This window comes from Oncorhynchus nerka, unplaced genomic scaffold (genome assembly GCF_034236695.1).
Source record: "Oncorhynchus nerka isolate Pitt River unplaced genomic scaffold, Oner_Uvic_2.0 unplaced_scaffold_311, whole genome shotgun sequence".
NCBI lineage: Eukaryota > Metazoa > Chordata > Actinopteri > Salmoniformes > Salmonidae > Oncorhynchus > Oncorhynchus nerka.
Genome location: NW_027040492.1, coordinates 57,050 through 78,187, shown reverse-complemented (window position 1 = coordinate 78,187; position 21,138 = coordinate 57,050). Strand labels below are relative to the sequence as shown.

The following is a 21,138-nucleotide window of genomic DNA, read 5'->3' as shown; positions in this document are numbered from 1 at the left end:
AGGGCTGGAGAGAGAGAGTCAGGGTTATACAGGAGGGTGGAGAGAGAGAGAAGAGGGTCAGGGTTATACAGGAGGGTGGAGAGAGAGAAGAGGGTCAGGGATATACAGGAGGGTGGAGAGAGAGAAGAGGGTCAGGGATATACAGGAGGGTGGAGAGAGAGAAGAGGGTCAGGGATATACAGGAGGGTGGAGAGAGAGAAGAGGGTCAGGGATATACAGGAGGGTGGAGAGAGAGGGAAGAGGGTCAGGGATATACAGGAGGGTGGAGAGAGAGAGGGTCAGGGATATACAGGAGGGTGGAGAGGAGAAGAGGGTCAGGGATATACAGGAGGGTGGAGAGAGAGAGAGAGGGTCAGGGTTATACAGGAGGGTGGAGAGAGAGAGCGAAGAGGGTCAGGGATATACAGGAGGGTGGAGAGAGAGAAGAGGGTCAGGGATATACAGGAGGGTGGAGAGAGAGAGAAGAGGGTCAGGGTTATACAGGAGGGTGGAGAGAGAGAGCGAAGAGGGTCAGGGTTATACAGGAGGGTGGAGAGAGAGAAGAGGGTCAGGGATATACAGGAGGGTGGAGAGAGAGAAGAGGGTCAGGGATATACAGGAGGGTGGAGAGAGAGAGAGAGAGAGAGAGAGAGGGGTCAGGGTTATACAGGAGGGAGGAGAGAGAGAGAAGAGGGTCAGGGATATACAGGAGGGCTGGAGAGAGAGAGAGAGAGAGAAGAGGGTCAGGGTTATACAGGAGGGTGGAGAGAGAGAAGAGGGTCAGGGATATACAGGAGGGTGGAGAGAGAGAGAAGAGGGTCAGGGATATACAGGAGGGGTGGAGAGAGAGAGAAGAGGGTCAGGGTTATACAGGAGGGTGGAGAGAGAGAAGAGGGTCAGGGATATACAGGAGGGTTGAGAGAGAGAGAAGAGGGTCAGGGATATACAGGAGGGTGGAGAGAGAGAGAGAAGAGGGTCAGGGTTATACAGGAGGGTGGAGAGAGAGAAGAGGGTCAGGGTTATACAGGAGGGTGGAGAGAGAGAGAGAAGAGGGTCAGGGATATACAGGAGGGTGGAGAGAGAGAGAAGAGGGTCAGGGATATACAGGAGGGTGGAGAGAGAGAGAGAAGAGGGTCAGGGTTATACAGGAGGGTGGAGAGAGAGAGAGAAGAGGGTCAGGGTTATACAGGAGGGTGGAGAGAGAGAGAGAAGAGGGTCAGGGATATACAGGAGGGTGGAGAGAGAGAAGAGGGTCAGGGATATACAGGAGGGGTGGATAGAGAGAGAGAAGAGGGTCAGGGATATATACAGGAGGGATGGAGAGAGAGAGAGAAGAGGGTCAGGGATATACAGGAGGGTGGAGAGAGAGAGAGAAGAGGGTCAGGGTTATACAGGAGGGTGGAGAGAGAGAGAGGGTCAGGGATATACAGGAGGGTGGAGAGAGAGAGAAGAGGGTCAGGGTTATACAGGAGGGTGGAGAGAGAGAGAGAGAGGGTCAGGGATATACAGGAGGGTGAGAGAGAGAAGAGGGTCAGGGATATACAGGAGGGTGGAGAGAGAGAGAGAAGAGGGTCAGGAATATACAGGAGGGTGGAGAGAGAGAAGAGGGTCAGGGTTATACAGGAGGGTGGAGAGAGAGAGAAGAGGGTCAGGGATATACAGGAGGGTGGAGAGAGAGAGAGAAGAGGGTCAGGGATATACAGGAGGGTGGAGAGAGAGAGAGAAGAGGGTCAGGGATATACAGGAGGGTGGAGAGAGAGAGAAGAGGGTCAGGGATATACAGGAGGGGTGGAGAGAGAGAGAGAAGAGGGTCAGGGATATACAGGAGGGTGGAGAGAGAGAGAAGAGGGTCAGGGATATACAGGAGGGTGGAGAGAGAGAGAGAGAAGAGGGTCAGGGTTAATACAGGAGGGTGGAGAGAGAGAGAGAGGGTCAGGGATATACAGGAGGGTGGAGAGAGAGAGAAGAGGGTCAGGGTTATACAGGAGGGTTGAGAGAGAGAGAGAGAGAGAAGAGGGTCAGGGTTATACAGGAGGGTGGAGAGAGAAGAGGGTCAGGGATATACAGGAGGGTTGAGAGAGAGAGAGAAGAGGGTCAGGGTTATACAGGAGGGTGGAGAGAGAGAGAAGAGGGTCAGGGTTATACAGGAGGGGTGGAGAGAGAGAGAGAAGAGGGTCAGGGATATACAGGAGGGTGGAGCGAGAGAGAAGAGGGTCAGGGATATACAGGAGGGTGGAGCGAGAGAGAAGAGGGTCAGGGATATACAGGAGGGTGGAGAGAGGGAGAGAAGAGGGTCAGGGATATACAGGAGGGGTGGAGAGAGAGAGAGAAGAGGGTCAGGGTTATACAGGAGGGTAGAGAGAGAGAGAGAGGGTCAGGGTTATACAGGAGGGTAGAGAGAGAGAGAGAGGGTCAGGGTTATACAGGAGGGTGGAGAGAGAGAGAAGAGAGGGTCAGGGTTATACAGGAGGGTGGAGAGAGAGAGAGAGAGAGGGTCAGGCATATACAGGAGGGATGGAGAGAGAGAGAGAAGAGGGTCAGGGATATACAGGAGGGTGGAGAGAGAGAGAGAGAGGTCAGGGTTATACAGGAGGGTGGAGAGAGAGAGAGAGGGTCAGGGATATACAGGAGGGTGGAGAGAGAGAGAAGAGGGTCAGGGTTATACAGGAGGGTGGAGAGAGAGAGAGAGAGGGTCAGGGATATACAGGAGGGTGAGAGAGAGAAGAGGGTCAGGGATATACAGGAGGGTGGAGAGAGAGAGAGAAGAGGGTCAGGAATATACAGGAGGGTGGAGAGAGAGAAGAGGGTCAGGGTTATACAGGAGGGTGGAGAGAGAGAGAAGAGGGTCAGGGATATACAGGAGGGTGGAGAGAGAGAGAGAAGAGGGTCAGGGATATACAGGAGGGTGGAGAGAGAGAGAGAAGAGGGTCAGGGATATACAGGAGGGGTGGAGAGAGAGAGAGAGAAGAGGGTCAGGGATATACAGGAGGGTGGAGAGAGAGAGAAGAGGGTCAGGGATATACAGGAGGGTGGAGAGAGAGAGAGAGAAGAGGGTCAGGGTTATACAGGAGGGTGGAGAGAGAGAGAGAGGGTCAGGGATATACAGGAGGGTGGAGAGAGAGAGAGAAGAGGGTCAGGGTTATACAGGAGGGTTGAGAGAGAGAGAGAGAGAGAGAAGAGGGTCAGGGTTATACAGGAGGGTGGAGAGAGAAGAGGGTCAGGGATATACAGGAGGGTTGAGAGAGAGAGAAGAGGGTCAGGGTTATACAGGAGGGTGGAGAGAGAGAGAAGAGGGTCAGGGTTATACAGGAGGGGTGGAGAGAGAGAGAGAAGAGGGTCAGGGATATACAGGAGGGTGGAGCGAGAGAGAAGAGGGTCAGGGATATACAGGAGGGTGGAGCGAGAGAGAAGAGGGTCAGGGATATACAGGAGGGTGGAGCGAGAGAGAAGAGGGTCAGGGATATACAGGAGGGTGGAGCGAGAGAGAAGAGGGTCAGGGATATACAGGAGGGTGGAGCGAGAGAGAAGAGGGTCAGGGATATACAGGAGGGGTGGAGAGAGAGAGAGAAGAGGGTCAGGGTTATACAGGAGGGTAGAGAGAGAGAGAGAGGGTCAGGGTTATACAGGAGGGTGGAGAGAGAGAGAAGAGAGGGTCAGGGTTATACAGGAGGGTGGAGAGAGAGAGAGAGAGGGTCAGGCATATACAGGAGGACCCAGTAGGAACCAGCACCAACCCTACAGCTGAAAGGGTTAACCCAGGCAGTAGGAACCAGCACCAACCCTACAGCTGAAAGGGTTAACCCAGGCAGTAGGAACCAGCACCAACCCTACAGCTGAAAGGGTTAACCCAGGCAGTAGGAACCAGCACCAACCCTACAGCTGAAAGGGTTAACCCAGGCAGTAGGAACCAGCACCAACCCTACAGCTGAAAGGGTTAACCCAGGCAGTAGGAACCAGCACCAACCCTACAGCTGAAAGGGTTAACCCAGGCAGTAGGAACCAGCACCAACCCTACAGCTGAAAGGGTTAACCCAGGCAGTAGGAACCAGCACCAACCCTACAGCTGAAAGGGTTAACCCAGGCAGTAGGAACCAGCACCAACCCTACAGCTGAAAGGGTTAACCCAGGCAGTAGGAACCAGCACCAACCCTACAGCTGAAAGGGTTAACCCAGGCAGTAGGAACCAGCACCAACCCTACAGCTGAAAGGGTTAACCCAGGCAGTAGCTGAACCAGCACCAACCCTACAGCTGAAAGGGTTAACCCAGGCAGTAGGAACCAGCACCAACCCTACAGCTGAAAGGGTTAACCCAGGCAGTAGGAACCAGCACCAACCCTACAGCTGAAAGGGTTAACCCAGGCAGTAGGAACCAGCACCAACCCTACAGCTGAAAGGGTTAACCCAGTAGGAACCAGCACCAACCCTACAGCTGAAAGGGTTAACCCAGTAGGAACCAGCACCAACCCTACAGCTGAAAGGGTTAACCCAGGCAGTAGGAACCAGCACCAACCCTACAGCTGAAAGGGTTAACCCAGTAGGAACCAGCACCAACCCTACAGCCGAAAGGGTTAACCCAGTAGGAACCAGCACCAACCCTACAGCTGAAAGGGTTAACCCAGGCAGTAGGAACCAGCACCAACCCTACAGCTGAAAGGGTTAACCCAGGCAGTAGGAACCAGCACCAACCCTACAGCTGAAAGGGTTAACCCAGGCAGTAGGAACCAGCACCAACCCTACAGCTGAAAGGGTTAACCCAGTAGGAACCAGCACCAACCCTACAGCTGAAAGGGTTAACCCAGGCAGTAGGAACCAGCACCAACCCTACAGCTGAAAGGGTTAACCCAGGCAGTAGGAACCAGCACCAACCCTACAGCTGAAAGGGTTAACCCAGGCAGTAGGAACCAGCACCAACCCTACAGCTGAAAGGGTTAACCCAGTAGGAACCAGCACCAACCCTACAGCTGAAAGGGTTAACCCAGGCAGTAGGAACCAGCACCAACCCTACAGCTGAAAGGGTTAACCCAGGCAGTAGGAACCAGCACCAACCCTACAGCTGAAAGGGTTAACCCAGTAGGAACCAGCACCAACCCTACAGCTGAAAGGGTTAACCCAGGCAGTAGGAACCAGCACCAACCCTACAGCTGACAGGGTTAACCCAGTAGGAACCAGCACCAACCCTACAGCTGAAAGGGTTAACCCAGGCAGGGGACGGGCTGTAGGTAACTCCCCTCCCTCGCCCTGTTAACTGGGGGAACTGAACCAAAACATGTCAATGAAAGCCGAGGAGAGACAGATGACCAGGGCTGTGAATCAGTGAATGGAGAGGAGGTGTTGCCATGGAGACCACAGGTCAGCCAGCACCACCACCAGCTGCTCAACACCTCAGAAAGGGAGGGAAACGAGAGAGAGGAGGAGGTGGTCAGGGAAAGGAGAGAGAGGTGGTCGGGGAAAGGAGAGAGGAAGGTCAGTGGTGTAGGGCTCAGAAGGGGGGGGGGGCTGTGGTGTAGGGCTCAGAAGGGGGGCTGTGGTGTAGGGCTCAGAAGGGGGGCTGTGGTGTAGGGCTGTGGTGTAGAAGGGGGGCTGTGGTGTAGGGCTCAGAGGGCTGTGGTGTAGGGCTCAGAAGGGGGGGCTGGTGGTAGGGCTCAGAAGGGGGCTGTGGTGTGGGCTCAGAAGGGGGGCTGTGGTGTAGGGCTCAGGGGGGTGGTGTGGTGTAGGGCTCAGAAGGGGGGGGACTGTGGTGCAGGGCTCAGAAGGGGGAGCTGTGGTGCAGGGCTCAGAAGAGGGGGACTGTGGTGCAGGGCTCATAAGAGGGGGGACTGTGGTGCAGGGCTCAGAAGGGGGGGACTGTGGTGCAGGGCTCAGAAGAGGGGGCTGTGGTGTAGGTCTCAGAAGGGGGGCTGTGGTGCAGGGCTCAGAAGAGGGGGGACTGTGGTGCAGGGCTCAGAAGGGGGGCTGTGGTGCAGGGCAGAAGAGGGAGGGGCTATGGTCAGAAGAGGGGGGCTGTGGTGTAGGTCTCAGAAGGGGGGCTGTGGTGCAGGGCTCAGAAGAGGGACGGACGGGGCTATGGTGTAGGGCTCAGAAGAGGGGGGCTGTGACGGGGCTATGGGGACGGGGCTGGTAGGGCTCAGAAGAGGGAGGGGGCTATGGTGTAGGGCTCAGAAGAGGGACGGACGGGGCTGTGGTGGTAGGGGCTCAGAAGAAGAGGGACGGGGCTGTGGTGTAGGGCTCAGAAGAGGGACGGGGCTATGGTGTAGGGCTCAGAAGAGGGACGGGGCTATGGTGTAGGGCTCAGAAGAGGGACGGACGGGGCTATGGTGTAGGGCTCAGAAGAGGGGAGGGGGCTGTGGTGTAGGGCTCAGAAGAGGGGAGGGGGCTGTGGTGTAGGGCTCAGAAGAGGGACGGGGCTGTGGTGTAGGGCTCAGAAGAGGGGGGGGCTGTGGTGTAGGGCTCAGAAGAGGGACGGGGGCTGTGGTGTAGGGCTCAGAAGAGGGGGCTGTGGTGGTGGGGCACAGAAGAGGGGGGGGCTGTGGTGTAGGGCTCAGAAGAGGGGGGCTGTGGTGTAGGGCTCAGAAGAGGGGGGGGGGCTGTGGTGTAGGGCTCAGAAGAGGGGGGCGGGGCTGTGGTGTAGGGCTCAGAAGAGGAGAGGGGGCTGTGGTGTAGGGCTCAGAAGAGGAGAGGGGGCTGTGGTGTAGGGCTCAGAAGAAGGGAGGGGGGCTGTGGTGTAGGGCTCAGAAGAGGGGGCTGTGGTGTAGGGCTCAGAAGAGGGGGCTGTGGTGCAGGGCTCAGAGGGGGGCTGTGGTGTAGGGCTCAGAAGAGGGGCTGTGATGTAGGGCTCAGAAGAGGGGGGGGGCTGTGGTGTAGGGCTCAGAAGAGGGGGGGGCTGTGGTGTAGGGCTCAGAAGAGGGGGGGGCTGTGGTGTAGGGCTCAGAAGAGGGGGCTGTGGTGTAGGGCTCAGAAGGGGGGCTGTGGGCTGAAGAGGGGGCTGTGGTGTAGGGCTCAGAAGGGGGGCTGTGGTGCAGGGCTCAGAAGAGGGGGCTGTGGTGTAGGGCTCAGAAGAGGGGGCTGTGGTGTAGGGCTCAGAAGAGGGGGCTGTGGTGTAGGGCTCAGAAGAGGGGGCTGTGGTGTAGGGCTCAGAAGAGGGGGCTGTGGTGTAGGGCTCAGAAGAGGGGGCTGTGGTGTAGGGCTCAGAAGAGGGGGCTGTGGTGTAGGGCTCAGAAGAGGGGGCTGTGGTGTAGGGCTCAGAAGAGGGGGCTGTGGTGTAGGGCTCAGAAGAGGGGGCTGTGGTGTAGGGCTCACCGTCTCTGCAGGTCTTGCTGTCCTCTAGCAGCTGGACTCCGGTGGGACAGGCACACTGGTAGTGAGGTGTAATAGGAGACAGGAGACAGAGTTGGGAACAGCCTCCGTTGTTCACCGAGCATGGTGAAGACACTGTTCAGGAAGGAGACAACATGCTGTCAGAGGACTACAGAGACACCCACCATTATCCCTGCTGTCAGAGGACTACAGACACATCACCCACCATTATCCCTGCTGTCAGAGGACTACAGACACATCACCCACCATTATCCCTGCTGTCAGAGGACTACAGACACATCACACATCATTATCCCTGCTGTCAGAGGACTACAGACACACACCATTATCCCTGCTGTCAGAGGACTACAGACACATCACACACCATTATCCCTGCTGTCAGAGGACTACAGACACATCACACACCATTATCCCTGCTGTCAGAGGACTACAGACACACACCATTATCCCTGCTGTCAGAGGACTACAGACACACACCATTATCCCTGCTGTCAGAGGACTACAGACACACACCATTATCCCTGCTGTCAGAGGACTACAGACACACCACACATCATTATCCCTGCTGTCAGAGGACTACAGACACATCACACACCATTATCCCTGCTGTCAGAGGACTACAGACACATCACACACCATTATCCCTGCTGTCAGAGGACTACAGACACATCACACACCATTATCCCTGCTGTCAGAGGACTACAGACACACCACACACCATTATCACTGCTGTCAGAGGACTACAGACACACCACACACCATTATCCCTGCTGTCAGAGGACTACAGGCACATCACACACCATTATCACTGCTGTCAGAGGACTACAGACACACACCATTATCCCTGCTGTCAGAGGACTACAGACACATCACACACCATTATCCCTGCTGTCAGAGGACTACAGACACATCACACACCATTATCCCTGCTGTCAGAGGACTACAGACACATCACACACCATTATCCCTGCTGTCAGAGGACTACAGACACATCACACACCATTATCCCTGCTGTCAGAGGACTACAGACACATCACACACCATTATCCCTGCTGTCCCAAATGGCACCCTGTTCCCCATTTAATACACTACTAGACATTATCTCTGAAGACGACACTACATGACCAGACATTATCTCTGAAGACGACGCTACATGACCAAAAGTATGTGGACACCTGCTCAGCCAACATCTTTTTCCAAAATCATGGGCATTAATATGGAGTTTGTCCCCCCCTTTTCTGCTATAACAGCCTCCACTCTTCTGGGAAGGCTTTCCACTAGATGTAGGAACATTGCTGCTATAACGGCCTCCACTCTTCTGGGAAGGCTTTCCGCTAGATGTTGGAACATTGCTGCTATAACAGCCTCCACTCTTCTGGGGAGGTTTTCCACTAGATGTTGGAACATTGCTGCTATAACAGCCTCCACTCTTCTGGGAAGGCTTTCCACTAGATGTTGGAACATTGCTGCTATAACAGCCTCCACTCTTCTGGGAAGGCTTTCCACTAGATGTTGGAACATTGCTGCGTTCAAATTCATCCCAAAGGTGTTCGATGGGGTTGAGGTCAGGGCTCTGTGCAGGCCAGTCAAGTTCTTCCAAATGATTTCTGTATGGACTTTGCTTTGTGCACAGGGGGCATTTTCATGCTGAAACAGGAAAGGGCCTCGCCCAAACTGTTGCCACAAAGTTGGAAGCACAGAATAGTCTAGAATGTCATTGTATTCTGTAGCATTAAGCTTTCTCTTCACTCGAACTAAGGGGCCCGAACCATGAAACACAGCCCCAGACCATTATTCCTCCTCCACCAAACTTTACAGTTGTCACTATGCATTGGGGCAGGTAGCGTTCTCCTGGCATCTGCCAAACCCAAATTTGTCCGTCGGACTACCAGATGGTGAAGCGTGATTCGTCACTCCAGAGAACACGTTTCCACTGCTCCAGAGTCCAATGGCGGCGAGCTTTACACCACTCCAGCCGACGCTTGGCATTTCACATGGTGATCTTAGGCTGGCGTTGCTTCCAGAGGCAGTTTGGACCTCGGTAGTGAGTGTTCTGACTGAGGCAGTTTGGACCTCGGTAGTGAGTGTTCTGACTGAGGCAGTTTGGACCTCGGTAGTGAGTGTTCTGACTGAGGCAGTTTGGACCTCGGTAGTGAGTGTTCTGACTGAGGCAGTTTGGACCTCGGTAGTGAGTGTTCTGACTGAGGCAGTTTGGACCTCGGTAGTGAGTGTTCTCCAGAGGCAGTTTGGACCTCGGTAGTGAGTGTTCTGACTGAGGCAGTTTGGACCTCGGTAGTGAGTGTTCTCCAGAGGCAGTTTGGACCTCGGTAGTGAGTGTTCTGACTGAGGCAGTTTGGACCTCGGTAGTGAGTGTTCTGACTGAGGACAGATGGTTTTCTACTTGCTTGGCGCTCCAGGTGACCGTGGCAGGGCACAAACTTAACAGAATTGTTGGAAAGGTGACATCCTATCACAGTGACACGTTGAAAGTCACTGAGCTCTTCAGTAAGGCCATTCTACAATGTTTGTCTATGGAGATTGCATGGCGGTGTGCTGGATTTTATACACCGGTCAGCAACGGGTGTGGCTGAAATAGCCGAAGCCACTAAATATCGGTGTCCACATACTTTTGTATATATACACAATATGTTAGCCAGTGATAATATCATTGTGAGGTCCATGTGTCGCTAAGGTCACTGTGAGGTCCATGTGTCGGTAAGGTCACTGTGAGGTCCATGTGTGGCCGAGGTCACTGTGAGGTCCATGTGTCGCTGAGGTCACTGTGAGGTCCATGTGTGGCCGAGGTCACTGTGAGGTCCACGTGTGGCCGAGGTCACTGTGAGGTCCACGTGTGGCCGAGGTCACTGTGAGGTCCACGTGTGGCCGAGGTCACTGTGAGGTCCATGTGTCGGTAAGGTCACTGTGAGGTCCATGTGTCGGTAAGGTCACTGTGAGGTCCATGTGTCGGTAAGGTCACTGTGAGGTCCATGTGTCGGTAAGGTCACTGTGAGGTCCATGTGTCGGTAAGGTCACTGTGAGGTCCATGTGTGGCCGAGGTCACTGTGAGGTCCATGTGTGGCCGAGGTCACTGTGAGGTCCATGTGTCGGTAAGGTCACTGTGAGGTCCATGTGTCGGTAAGGTCACTGTGAGGTCCATGTGTGGCCGAGGTCACTGTGAGGTCCATGTGTGGCCGAGGTCACTGTGAGGTCCATGTGTGGCCGAGGTCACTGTGAGGTCCATGTGTCGGTAAGGTCACTGTGAGGTCCATGTGTCGCTAAGGTCACTGTGAGGTCCATGTGTGGCCGAGGTCACTGAGGTCCATGTGTCGCTGAGGTCACTGTGAGGTCCATGTGTGGCCGAGGTCACTGAGGTCCATGTGTCGGTAAGGTCACTGTGAGGTCCATGTGTGGCCGAGGTCACTGTGAGGTCCACGTGTCGGTAAGGTCACTGTGAGGTCCATGTGTCGCTAAGGTCACTGTGAGGTCCATGTGTCGGTGAGGTCACTGTGAGATCCATGTGTCGGTAAGGTCACTGTGAGGTCCATGTGTCGGTAAGGTCACTGTGAGGTCCATGTGTCGGTAAGGTCACTGTGAGGTCCATGTGTGGCCGAGGTCACTGTGAGGTCCATGTGTGGCCGAGGTCACTGTGAGGTCCATGTGTCGGTAAGGTCACTGTGAGGTCCATGTGTCGCTAAGGTCACTGTGAGGTCCATGTGTGGCCGAGGTCACTGAGGTCCATGTGTCGCCGAGGTCACTGTGAGGTCCATGTGTGGCCGAGGTCACTGTGAGGTCCATGTGTCGGTAAGGTCACTGTGAGGTCCATGTGTGGCCGAGGTCACTGTGAGGTCCACGTGTCGGTAAGGTCACTGTGAGGTCCATGTGTCGCTAAGGTCACTGTGAGGTCCATGTGTCGGTGAGGTCACTGTGAGATCCATGTGTCGCTAAGGTCACTGTGAGGTCCATGTGTCGCTAAGGTCACTGTGAGGTCCATGTGTCGGTAAGGTCACTGTGAGGTCCATGTGTCGGTAAGGTCACTGTGAGGTCCATGTGTCGGTAAGGTCACTGTGAGGTCCATGTGTCGGTAAGGTCACTGTGAGGTCCATGTGTGGGTAAGGTCACTGTGAGGTCCATGTGTCGCTAAGGTCACTGTGAGGTCCATGTGTCGCTAAGGTCACTGTGAGGTCCATGTGTCGGTAAGGTCACTGTGAGGTCCATGTGTGGCCGAGGTCACTGTGAGGTCCATGTGTGGCCGAGGTCACTGTGAGATCCATGTGTCGCTAAGGTCACTGTGAGGTCCATGTGTCGCTAAGGTCACTGAGGTCCATGTGTCGCTAAGGTCACTGTGAGGTCCATGTGTCGCTAAGGTCACTGTGAGGTCCATGTGTCGCTAAGGTCACTGTGAGGTCCATGTGTCGCTAAGGTCACTGTGAGGTCCATGTGTTGGTGAGGTCACTGTGAGGTCCATGTGTGGCCGAGGTCACTGTGAGGTCCATGTGTGGCCGAGGTCACTGTGAGATCCATGTGTCGCTAAGGTCACTGTGAGGTCCATGTGTCGCTAAGGTCACTGAGGTCCATGTGTCGCTAAGGTCACTGTGAGGTCCATGTGTCGCTAAGGTCACTGTGAGGTCCATGTGTCGCTAAGGTCACTGTGAGGTCCATGTGTCGGTGAGGTCACTGTGAGGTCCATGTGTGGCCGAGGTCACTGTGAGGTCCATGTGTGGCCGAGGTCACTGTGAGGTCCATGTGTCGCCGAGGTCACTGTGAGGTCCATGTGTCGCCAAGGTCACAGAGTAGAGTAGAGTCCTGGGACCTGTCTAGACTTGACAGTTCATGCAGCTTTAGTATTCTGATCATAGAGTTCTGCTCATGAAGTCCCAATGCGTTATGCATCTGCATTTAACCATGTCCACAGTGTCCGGATTCCCTTTTTCCTGATATATTCAAAATGCCAGTATGCATTCTAAACAAAGTGGAACAGGCAGAATATGATAACATGACAACTGATGGCAGTAGCTGACTACTAGAGCTAGTTAGCCGGCCTGCCTCTGCCGTTAGCCGGCCAGCCTCTGCCGTTAGCCGGCCAGCCTCTGCCGTTAGCCGGCCAGCCTCTGCCGTTAGCCGGCCAGCCTCTGCCGTTAGCCATCAATGCTAAAGGGAATGCTAAAGGGAATGCTAAAGGGAATGCTAAAGGGAATGCTAAAGGGAATGCTAAAGGGAATGCTAAAGGGAATGCTAAAGGGTTAGCATAACATGTTCTTCTAAATATTAGCTAGCATTTATGAGGCCAGCGAACACGTTCCTCACACGCTAGGAACGCATTTCCTCCGACGGTCCAAAACACACATTTTATAGAGATTTGTGGGAGGAGTGCTGACGAGTAGCCCTCCACGCGCTTTCAGTAGCCTGATTGGTCCAGACTGAGGAGAAATCCACACACGGTGCATCCCTGACCACCTCCTGAAGTGGTCAGACGGATCTGATCACACATCAGACCACAAAGCCACTTTTGTGCGTCGAGACCCGTCTTTTCAATGTGATCTCTTGTATTCTGATGGCAGAAGTTGCATAGAAGTGTCAAGAGTAGACACGACCCTGGAGACAGCTGTGCATGCAGGGGAAGGGGGCTGTAACAGCAGGGTCATTGACGTGTAGCAGGTCCCCTCTGCACTGTGACAAATTATCTGAATTAAACCTCAGGGCTTTACTGTCCTAGACCTAGCTAGCCGATCATAGATCTATTGTCCTAGACCCAGCTAGCCGATCATAGATCTATTGTCCTAGACCCAGCTAGCCGATCATAGATCTATTGTCCTAGACCCAGCTAGCCGATCATAGATCTATTGTCCTAGACCCAGCTAGCCGATCATAGATCTATTGTCCTAGACCCAGCTAGCCGATCATAGATCTATTGTCCTAGACCCAGCTAGCCGATCATAGATCTATTGTCCTAGACCCAGCTAGCCGATCATAGATCTATTGTCCTAGACCCAGCTAGCCGATCATAGATCTATTGACCTAGACCCAGCTAGCCGATCATAGATCTATTGACCTAGACCCAGCTAGCCGATCATAGATCTATTGTCCTAGACCCAGCTAGCCGATCATAGATCTATTGTCCTAGACCCAGCTAGCCGATCATAGATCTATTGTCCTAGACCCAGCTAGCCGATCATAGATCTATTGTCCTAGACCCAGCTAGCCGATCATAGATCTATTGACCTAGACCCAGCTAGCCGATCATAGATCTATTGTCCTAGACCCAGCTGGCCGATCATAGATCTATTGTCCGAGGCCTAGCTAGCCGATCATAGATCTATTGACCTAGACCCAGCTAGCCGATCATAGCTCTATTGTCCTAGACCCAGCTAGCCGATCAAAGCTCTATTGACCTAGACCCAGCTAGCCGATCATAGATCTGTTGTCCTAGACCTAGCTAGCCGATCACAGAGGAGGAAGCCAGGCGACCGGGCCCTGATCATTCTATATTTTGGATAGGAGCATGTCATTCACAGTGAGTGGGACCAGTGATTAGGCTGTGTGTTCTTACGTAGCGGCTGTCTCTTCTGGCTGTAGACGTGTATATCCATGGGAGAGAAGATGTCCGAGTGGACTTTCTTCCGATCCTCCCCGGTCTCTTTCTGACATGAGTGGATGGAATGGGTGTTCCAGTCGGTCCAGAAGAGAGTCTCCTCGTACAGCGTCAGAGCGAAGGGGTGAGGGAGATCTCCCTTAACCACCACCTCCCTGGAGACACAGAGACAGACACTAGTTTAGTACTGTGGTAACAGTAGTCCCCCCTGGAGACAGACACTAGTTTAGTACTGTGGTAACAGTAGTCCCCCCTGGAGACAGACACTAGTTTAGTACTGTGGTAACAGTAGTCCCCCCTGGAGACAGACACTAGTTTAGTACTGTGGTAACAGTAGTCCCCCCTGGAGACACAGCAGACAGCAGCTACAGCCTGTCCCCTACAGGAAGTAAACATTTCACTGTGAGGTCTACTACACCTGTTGTAGTCACTGTGAGGTCTACTACACCTGTTGCATTCACTGTGAGGTCTACTACACCTGTTGCATTCAGCATTTCACTGTGAGGTCTACTACACCTGTTGCATTCAGCATTTCACTGTGAGGTCTACTACACCTGTTGCATTCAGCATTTCACTGTGAGGTCTACTACACCTGTTGTAGTCACTGTGAGGTCTACTACACCTGTTGTATTCACTGTGAGGTCTACTACACCTGTTGTATTCACTGTGAAGTCTACTACACCTGTTGTATTCAGCATTTCACTGTGAGGTCTACTACACCTGATGTATTCAGCATTTCACTGTGAGGTCGACTACACCTGTTGCATTCAGCATTTCACTGTGAGGTCTACAGGTCCACCTGTTGTATTCAGCATTTCACTGTAAAGTCTACTACACCTGTTGTATTCAGCATTTCACTGTAAGGTCTACTACACCTGTTGTATTCAGCATTTCACTGTAAGGTCTACTACACCTGTTGTATTCAGCATTTCACTGTAAGGTCTACTACACCTGTTGTATTCACTGTAAGGTCTACTACACCTGTTGTATTCAGCATTTCACTGTGAGGTCTACTACACCTGTTGCATTCAGCATTTCACTGTGAGGTCTACTACACCTGTTGTATTCAGCATTTCACTGTAAGGTCTACTACACCTGTTGCATTCAGCATTTCACTGTGAGGTCTACTACACCTGTTGCATTCAGCATTTCACTGTGAGGTCTACTACACCTGTTGTATTCAGCATTTCACTGTGAGGTCTACTACACCTGTTGTATTCACTGTGAGGTCTACTACACCTGTTGCATTCAGCATTTCACTGTAAGGTCTACTACACCTGTTGTATTCAGCATTTCACTGTGAGGTCTACTACACCTGTTGTATTCAGCATTTCACTGTAAGGTCTACTACACCTGTTGCATTCAGCATTTCACTGTAAGGTCTACTACACCTGTTGTATTCAGCATTTCACTGTAAGGTCTACTACACCTGTTGCATTCAGCATTTCACTGTAAGGTCTACTACACCTGTTGCATTCAGCATTTCACTGTAAGGTCTACTACACCTGTTGTAGTCACTGTGAGGTCTACTACACCTGTTGTATTCAGCATTTCACTGTAAGGTCTACTACACCTGTTGTATTCACTGTAAGGTCTACTACACCTGTTGTATTCAGCATTTCACTGTGAGGTCTACTACACCTGTTTCATTCAGCATTTCACTGTGAGGTCTACTACACCTGTTGTATTCAGCATTTCACTGTAAGGTCTACTACACCTGTTGTATTCAGCATTTCACTGTGAGGTCTACTACACCTGTTGCATTCAGCATTTCACTGTGAGGTCTACTACACCTGTTGTATTCAGCATTTCACTGTGAGGTCTACTACACCTGTTGTATTCACTGTGAGGTCTACTACACCTGTTGCATTCAGCATTTCACTGTAAGGTCTACTACACCTGTTGTATTCAGCATTTCACTGTGAGGTCTACTACACCTGTTGTATTCAGCATTTCACTGTAAGGTCTACTACACCTGTTGTATTCAGCATTTCACTGTAAGGTCTACTACACCTGTTGCATTCAGCATTTCACTGTGAGGTCTACTACACCTGTTGTATTCAGCATTTCACTGTAAGGTCTACTACACCTGTTGCATTCAGCATTTCACTGTGAGGTCTACTACACCTGTTGTATTCACTGTGAGGTCTACTACACCTGTTGCATTCAGCATTTCACCTGTTGCATTCAGCATTTCACTGTGAGGTCTACTACACCTGTTGTATTCAGCATTTCACTGTGAGGTCTACTACACCTGTTGTATTCAGCATTTCACTGTGAGGTATACTACACCTGTTGTATTCAGCATTTCACTGTGAGGTCTACTACACCTGTTGTATTCAGCATTTCACTGTGAGGTCTACTACACCTGTTGTATTCAGCATTTCACTGTAAGGTCTACTACACCTGTTGTATTCAGCATTTCACTGTAAGGTCTACTACACCTGTTGTATTCAGCATTTCACTGTAAGGTCTACTACACCTGTTGCATTCAGCATTTCACTGTAAGGTCTACTACACCTGTTGCATTCAGCATTTCACTGTGAGGTCTACTACACCTGTTGCATTCAGCATTTCACTGTAAGGTCTATTACACCCCCGAGTCATGTTAAGAGTCCCCTTGGACAGTGATTACAGCAGTAGTCACACCCCCGAGTCATGTTAAGAGTCCCCTTGGACAGTGATTCCATCAGTAGTCACACCCCCGAGTCATGTTAAGAGTCCCCTTGGCCAGTGATTACAGCAGTGAGTCATTCTGGGTAATTTTCTAAGAGCTTTGGACACCTGGATTGTACAATATTTGTATATTATATATATATATATTTTTTTTTATTCTTCAAGTTCTGTCAAGTTGGTTGTTGATCTTTGCTAGACGGCCATGTTCAAGTCTCGCCGTAGATTTTCAAGTCACTTGAACTAATCAGGAACATCTGATTTCACAGTTACTGTGTATCATTTACATTTACATTTAAGTCATTTAGCAGACGCTCTTATCCAGAGCGACTTACAAATTGGTGCCTTCACCTTATGACATCCAGTGGAACAGCCACTTTACAATAGTGCATCTAAATCTTTTAAGGGGGGGGGTGAGAAGGATTACTTTATCCTATCCTAGGTATTCCTGAAAGAGGTGGGGTTTCAGGTGTATATGACCTTTTTAAATCATCTGATTTCATCTGATTTCATCTGAACACATCTACTGTGACCTTTTTAAAACATCTGATTTCATCTGAACACATCTACTGTGACCTTTTTAAATCATTATAAACAAGAACACATCTACTGTGACCTTTTAACACATCTACTGTGACCTTTTAACATCTACTGTGACCTTTTAACACATCTACTGTGACCTTTTAACATCTACTGTGACCTTTTAACATCTACTGTGACCTTTTAACATCTACTGTGACCTTTTAACATCTACTGTGACCTTTTAACACATCTACTGTGACCTTTTAACATCTACTGTGACCTTTTAACACATCTACTGTGACCTTTTAACATCTACTCTGACCTTTTAACACATCCACTGTGACCTTTTTAAATCATTATAAACAAGAACCTATTCCAAGAAAAGCCTTCCTGGTAAACGCAGTAATACACTGAGACGTCGTCACGTTTTGGATGATAACAGCTCCAATACACCGATACAGATATGATACGAAGAAACTCATATTCATATGATGTATTTTCTAGTCAACAACACTTGGAATGAAAGGCTTGAAAAGACAGTCTTTTATTATGCTATATTATATATATATATATATTTAGAAAGCAGAAGATTTTACCGCCCTGTAAAAATGACCCAAAGACACTTCAGCTTTTCATTTTTAAATTAAAATGTAGTAAAAAAAAGAAAAAAATGTTTGTAAACTTTATTCCACTGAGGTTATGAGGTAATGACTAAAAAAATATACAATTTAATCCATTTTAAATTCAGGCTGTAAGACATCCTTTTTACACAATGTGTAAAAAGGTTCCCCAGGGGTGTGGATCCGTTGTCTCTGTAGACACTCGGTATACGGCAGTAAAAGTAGCCTGGTTACTCATCTGAAATATTACTTCCTGCTTTTATTACACTGGAACCAAAATGAGAGTTTCTGATTGGTTGGTGGATTACTGTACCTCCCAGTGCCGTCCAGATTGGAGCGATGTATGAAGTTGAACTTGGCGTCAGCCCAGTACAGTTTCTCCTGGCTGTAGTCCAGCGTGAGACCGTTGGGCCAGTAGATCTCCTTGTCAATGATCATGGCTCTGTTGGTACCGTCCATCCCAGCTCGCTCAATCTTAGGAACCTCGCCCCAGTCCGTCCAGTACATGTACCTGCAGACAGAGAGGGGAACATATTGGTAAAGTTCCCACCAACTCTAACCCGGAACTCAGTCTGTCCAGTACATGTACCCGCAGACAGAGGAACATTTTGGTAAAGTTCCCACCAACTCTAACCCGGAACTCAGTCCGTGTGTCGGTAGTGATTTATAAACAGCTACTGCAGCATGTATTAAAGTTTTTCAGGTGTTTTGTCTCATAACTGGTAACGCACAAAGAAACAGGAGTCCTAACGTTATACTGACCAGGCTGCTCAACCAACCCCAGTAGGACCCCACCAGGCTGCTCAACCAACCCCAGTAGGACCCCACCAGGCTGCTCAACCAACCCCAGTAGGACCCCAGGCTGCTCAACCAACCCCAGTAGGACCCCACCAGGCTGCTCAACCAACCCCAGTAGGACCCCACCAGGCTGCTCAACCAACCCCAGCAGGACCCCAGGCTGCTCAACCAACCCCAGCAGGACCCCAGGCTGCTCAACCAACCCCAGCAGGACGACAGGCTGCTCAACAAACCCCAGTAGGACCCCAGGCTGCTCAACCAACCCCAGTAGGACCCCAGGCTGCTCAACCAAGCTCAGTAGGACCATAGGCTGCTCAACAAACCCCAGTAGGACCCCAGGCTGCTCAACCAACCCCAGTAGGACCCCACCAGGCTGCTCAACCAACCCCAGTAGGACCCCACCAGGCTGCTCAACCAACCCCAGTAGGACCCCAGGCTGCTCAACCAACCCCAGTAGGACCCCACCAGGCTGCTCAACCAACCCCAGTAGGACCCCACCAGGCTGCTCAACCAACCCCAGCAGGACCCCAGGCTGCTCAACCAACCCCAGCAGGACCCCAGGCTGCTCAACCAACCCCAGCAGGACGACAGGCTGCTCAACAAACCCCAGTAGGACCCCAGGCTGCTCAACCAACCCCAGTAGGACCCCAGGCTGCTCAACCAACCCCAGTAGGACCCCACCAGGCTGCTCAACCAACCCCAGTAGGACCCCACCAGGCTGCTCAACCAACCCCAGCAGGACCCCAGGCTGCTCAACCAACCCCAGCAGGACCACAGGCTGCTCAACCAACCCCAGTAGGACCACAGGCTGCTCAACCAACCCCAGTAGGACGACAGGCTGCTCAACCAACCCCAGTAGGACGACAGGCTGCTCAACCAAGCTCAGTAGGACGACAGGCTGCTCAACCAACCCCAGTAGGACCACAGGCTGCTCAACCAACCCCAGTAGGACCCCAGGCTGCTCAACCAACCCCAGTAGGACCACAGGCTGCTCAACCAACCCCAGTAGGACCACAGGCTGCTCAACCAACCCCAGTAGGACCCCAGGCTGCTCGACCAACCCCAGTAGGACCCCAGGCTGCTCAACCAACCCCAATAGGACCACAGGCTGCTCAACCAACCCCAGCAAGACCACAGGCTTCTCAACCAACCCCAGTAGGACCCCACCAGGCTGCTCAACCAACCCCAGTAGGACCCCACCAGGCTGCTCAACCAACCCCAGTAGGACCCCACCAGGCTGCTCAACCAACCCCAGTAGGACCCCACCAGGCTGCTCAACCAACCCCAGCAGGACCCCACCAGGCTGCTCAACCAACCCCAGCAGGACCCCACCAGGCTGCTCAACCAACCCCAGTAGGACCCCACCAGGCTGCTCAACCAACCCCAGTAGGACCCCACCAGGCTGCTCAACCAACCCCAGCAGGACCCCAGACAGAACAACCAACCCCAGTAGGACCCCACCAGACAGAACAACCAACCCCAGTAGGACCCCAGGCAGAACAGAGGACCTCTCTGTGCAGAATAACTCCTCTAGAGGGAGGACTCGGGGTCCCACCAGAACAACTGGAAGTCTCCATAGGTTCACTCCTCTTATGTGGACAGACGGGTCCTTTCATGGATTTATATCCAATAACGTCCATCTGTGTCGGCCTAGAATTATCCAGACCGACACTGTACTGAAGTGGTTGTCTGAGGCAGCCATCTAAAAACACAGACATGTCACGTCCCAAGTGGCCTATGCATAGACTACACACGGATTCTACTGTTGCCAGGTAACCAATGAGCACCAACAACACAGGACGACAGAAGCAAGTCAAACATGGTCACAGAAACATCAATGTCAGTTTGGAAATACTCAACGTGGCAAAACCTCTAGACAGGATGTGTTGAACAAACCCCTAGACAGGATGTGTTGACTACAAACCCCTAGACAGGATGTGTTGACTACAAACCTCTAGACAGGATGTGTTGACTACAAACCTCTAGACAGGATGTGTTGACTACAAACCCCTAGACAGGATGTGTTGACTACAAACCCCTAGACAGGATGTGTTGACTACAAACCCCTAGACAGGATGTGTTGACAAAAACCCCTAGACAGGATGTGTTGACTACAAACCCCTAGACAGGATGTGTACAAACCCCTAGACAGGATGTGTTGACTACAAACCCCTAGACAGGATGTGTTGACTACAAACTCCTAGACAGGATGTGTTGACTACAAACCCCTAGACAGGATGTGTTGACTACAAACCCCTAGACAGGATGTGTTGACTACAAACCCCTAGACAGGATGTGTTTAGACTACAAACCTCTAGACAGGATGTGTTTAGACTACAAACCTCTAGACAGGGGATGGGGGGGGCGGCTATGACTGGGTCATGGCCCAAAGGCCAGGCTGAATCTGTAGCTCCTGGCCGCGAGGCCAGGCTGAATCTGTAGTTCCAGGCAGCGAGGCCAGTCTGAATCTGTAGCTCCAGGCAGCGAGGCCAGTCTGAATCTGTAGCTCCAGGCAGCGAGGCCAGTCTGAATCTGTAGCTCCAGGCCGCGAGGCCAGTCTGAATCTGTAGCTCCAGGCCGCGAGGCCAGTCTGAATCTGTAGCTCCAGGCAGCGAGGCCAGTCTGAATCTGTAGCTCCAGGCA

General features: G+C 51.9%; 1 protein-coding gene across 1 annotated transcript in view; it reads right to left on the bottom strand.

Annotated features, from left to right (window-relative positions):
• The window catches only part of LOC115120970 (low-density lipoprotein receptor-related protein 6-like), a 123,233-nt gene that overhangs the window by 77,130 nt on the left and 24,965 nt on the right, over nt 1–21,138 (bottom strand). Inside the window, 3 exon segments of the mRNA XM_065017062.1 lie at nt 7,276–7,407; nt 13,841–14,037; nt 18,011–18,208. Coding sequence (XP_064873134.1) covers nt 7,276–7,407; nt 13,841–14,037; nt 18,011–18,208 — 527 coding nt within the window.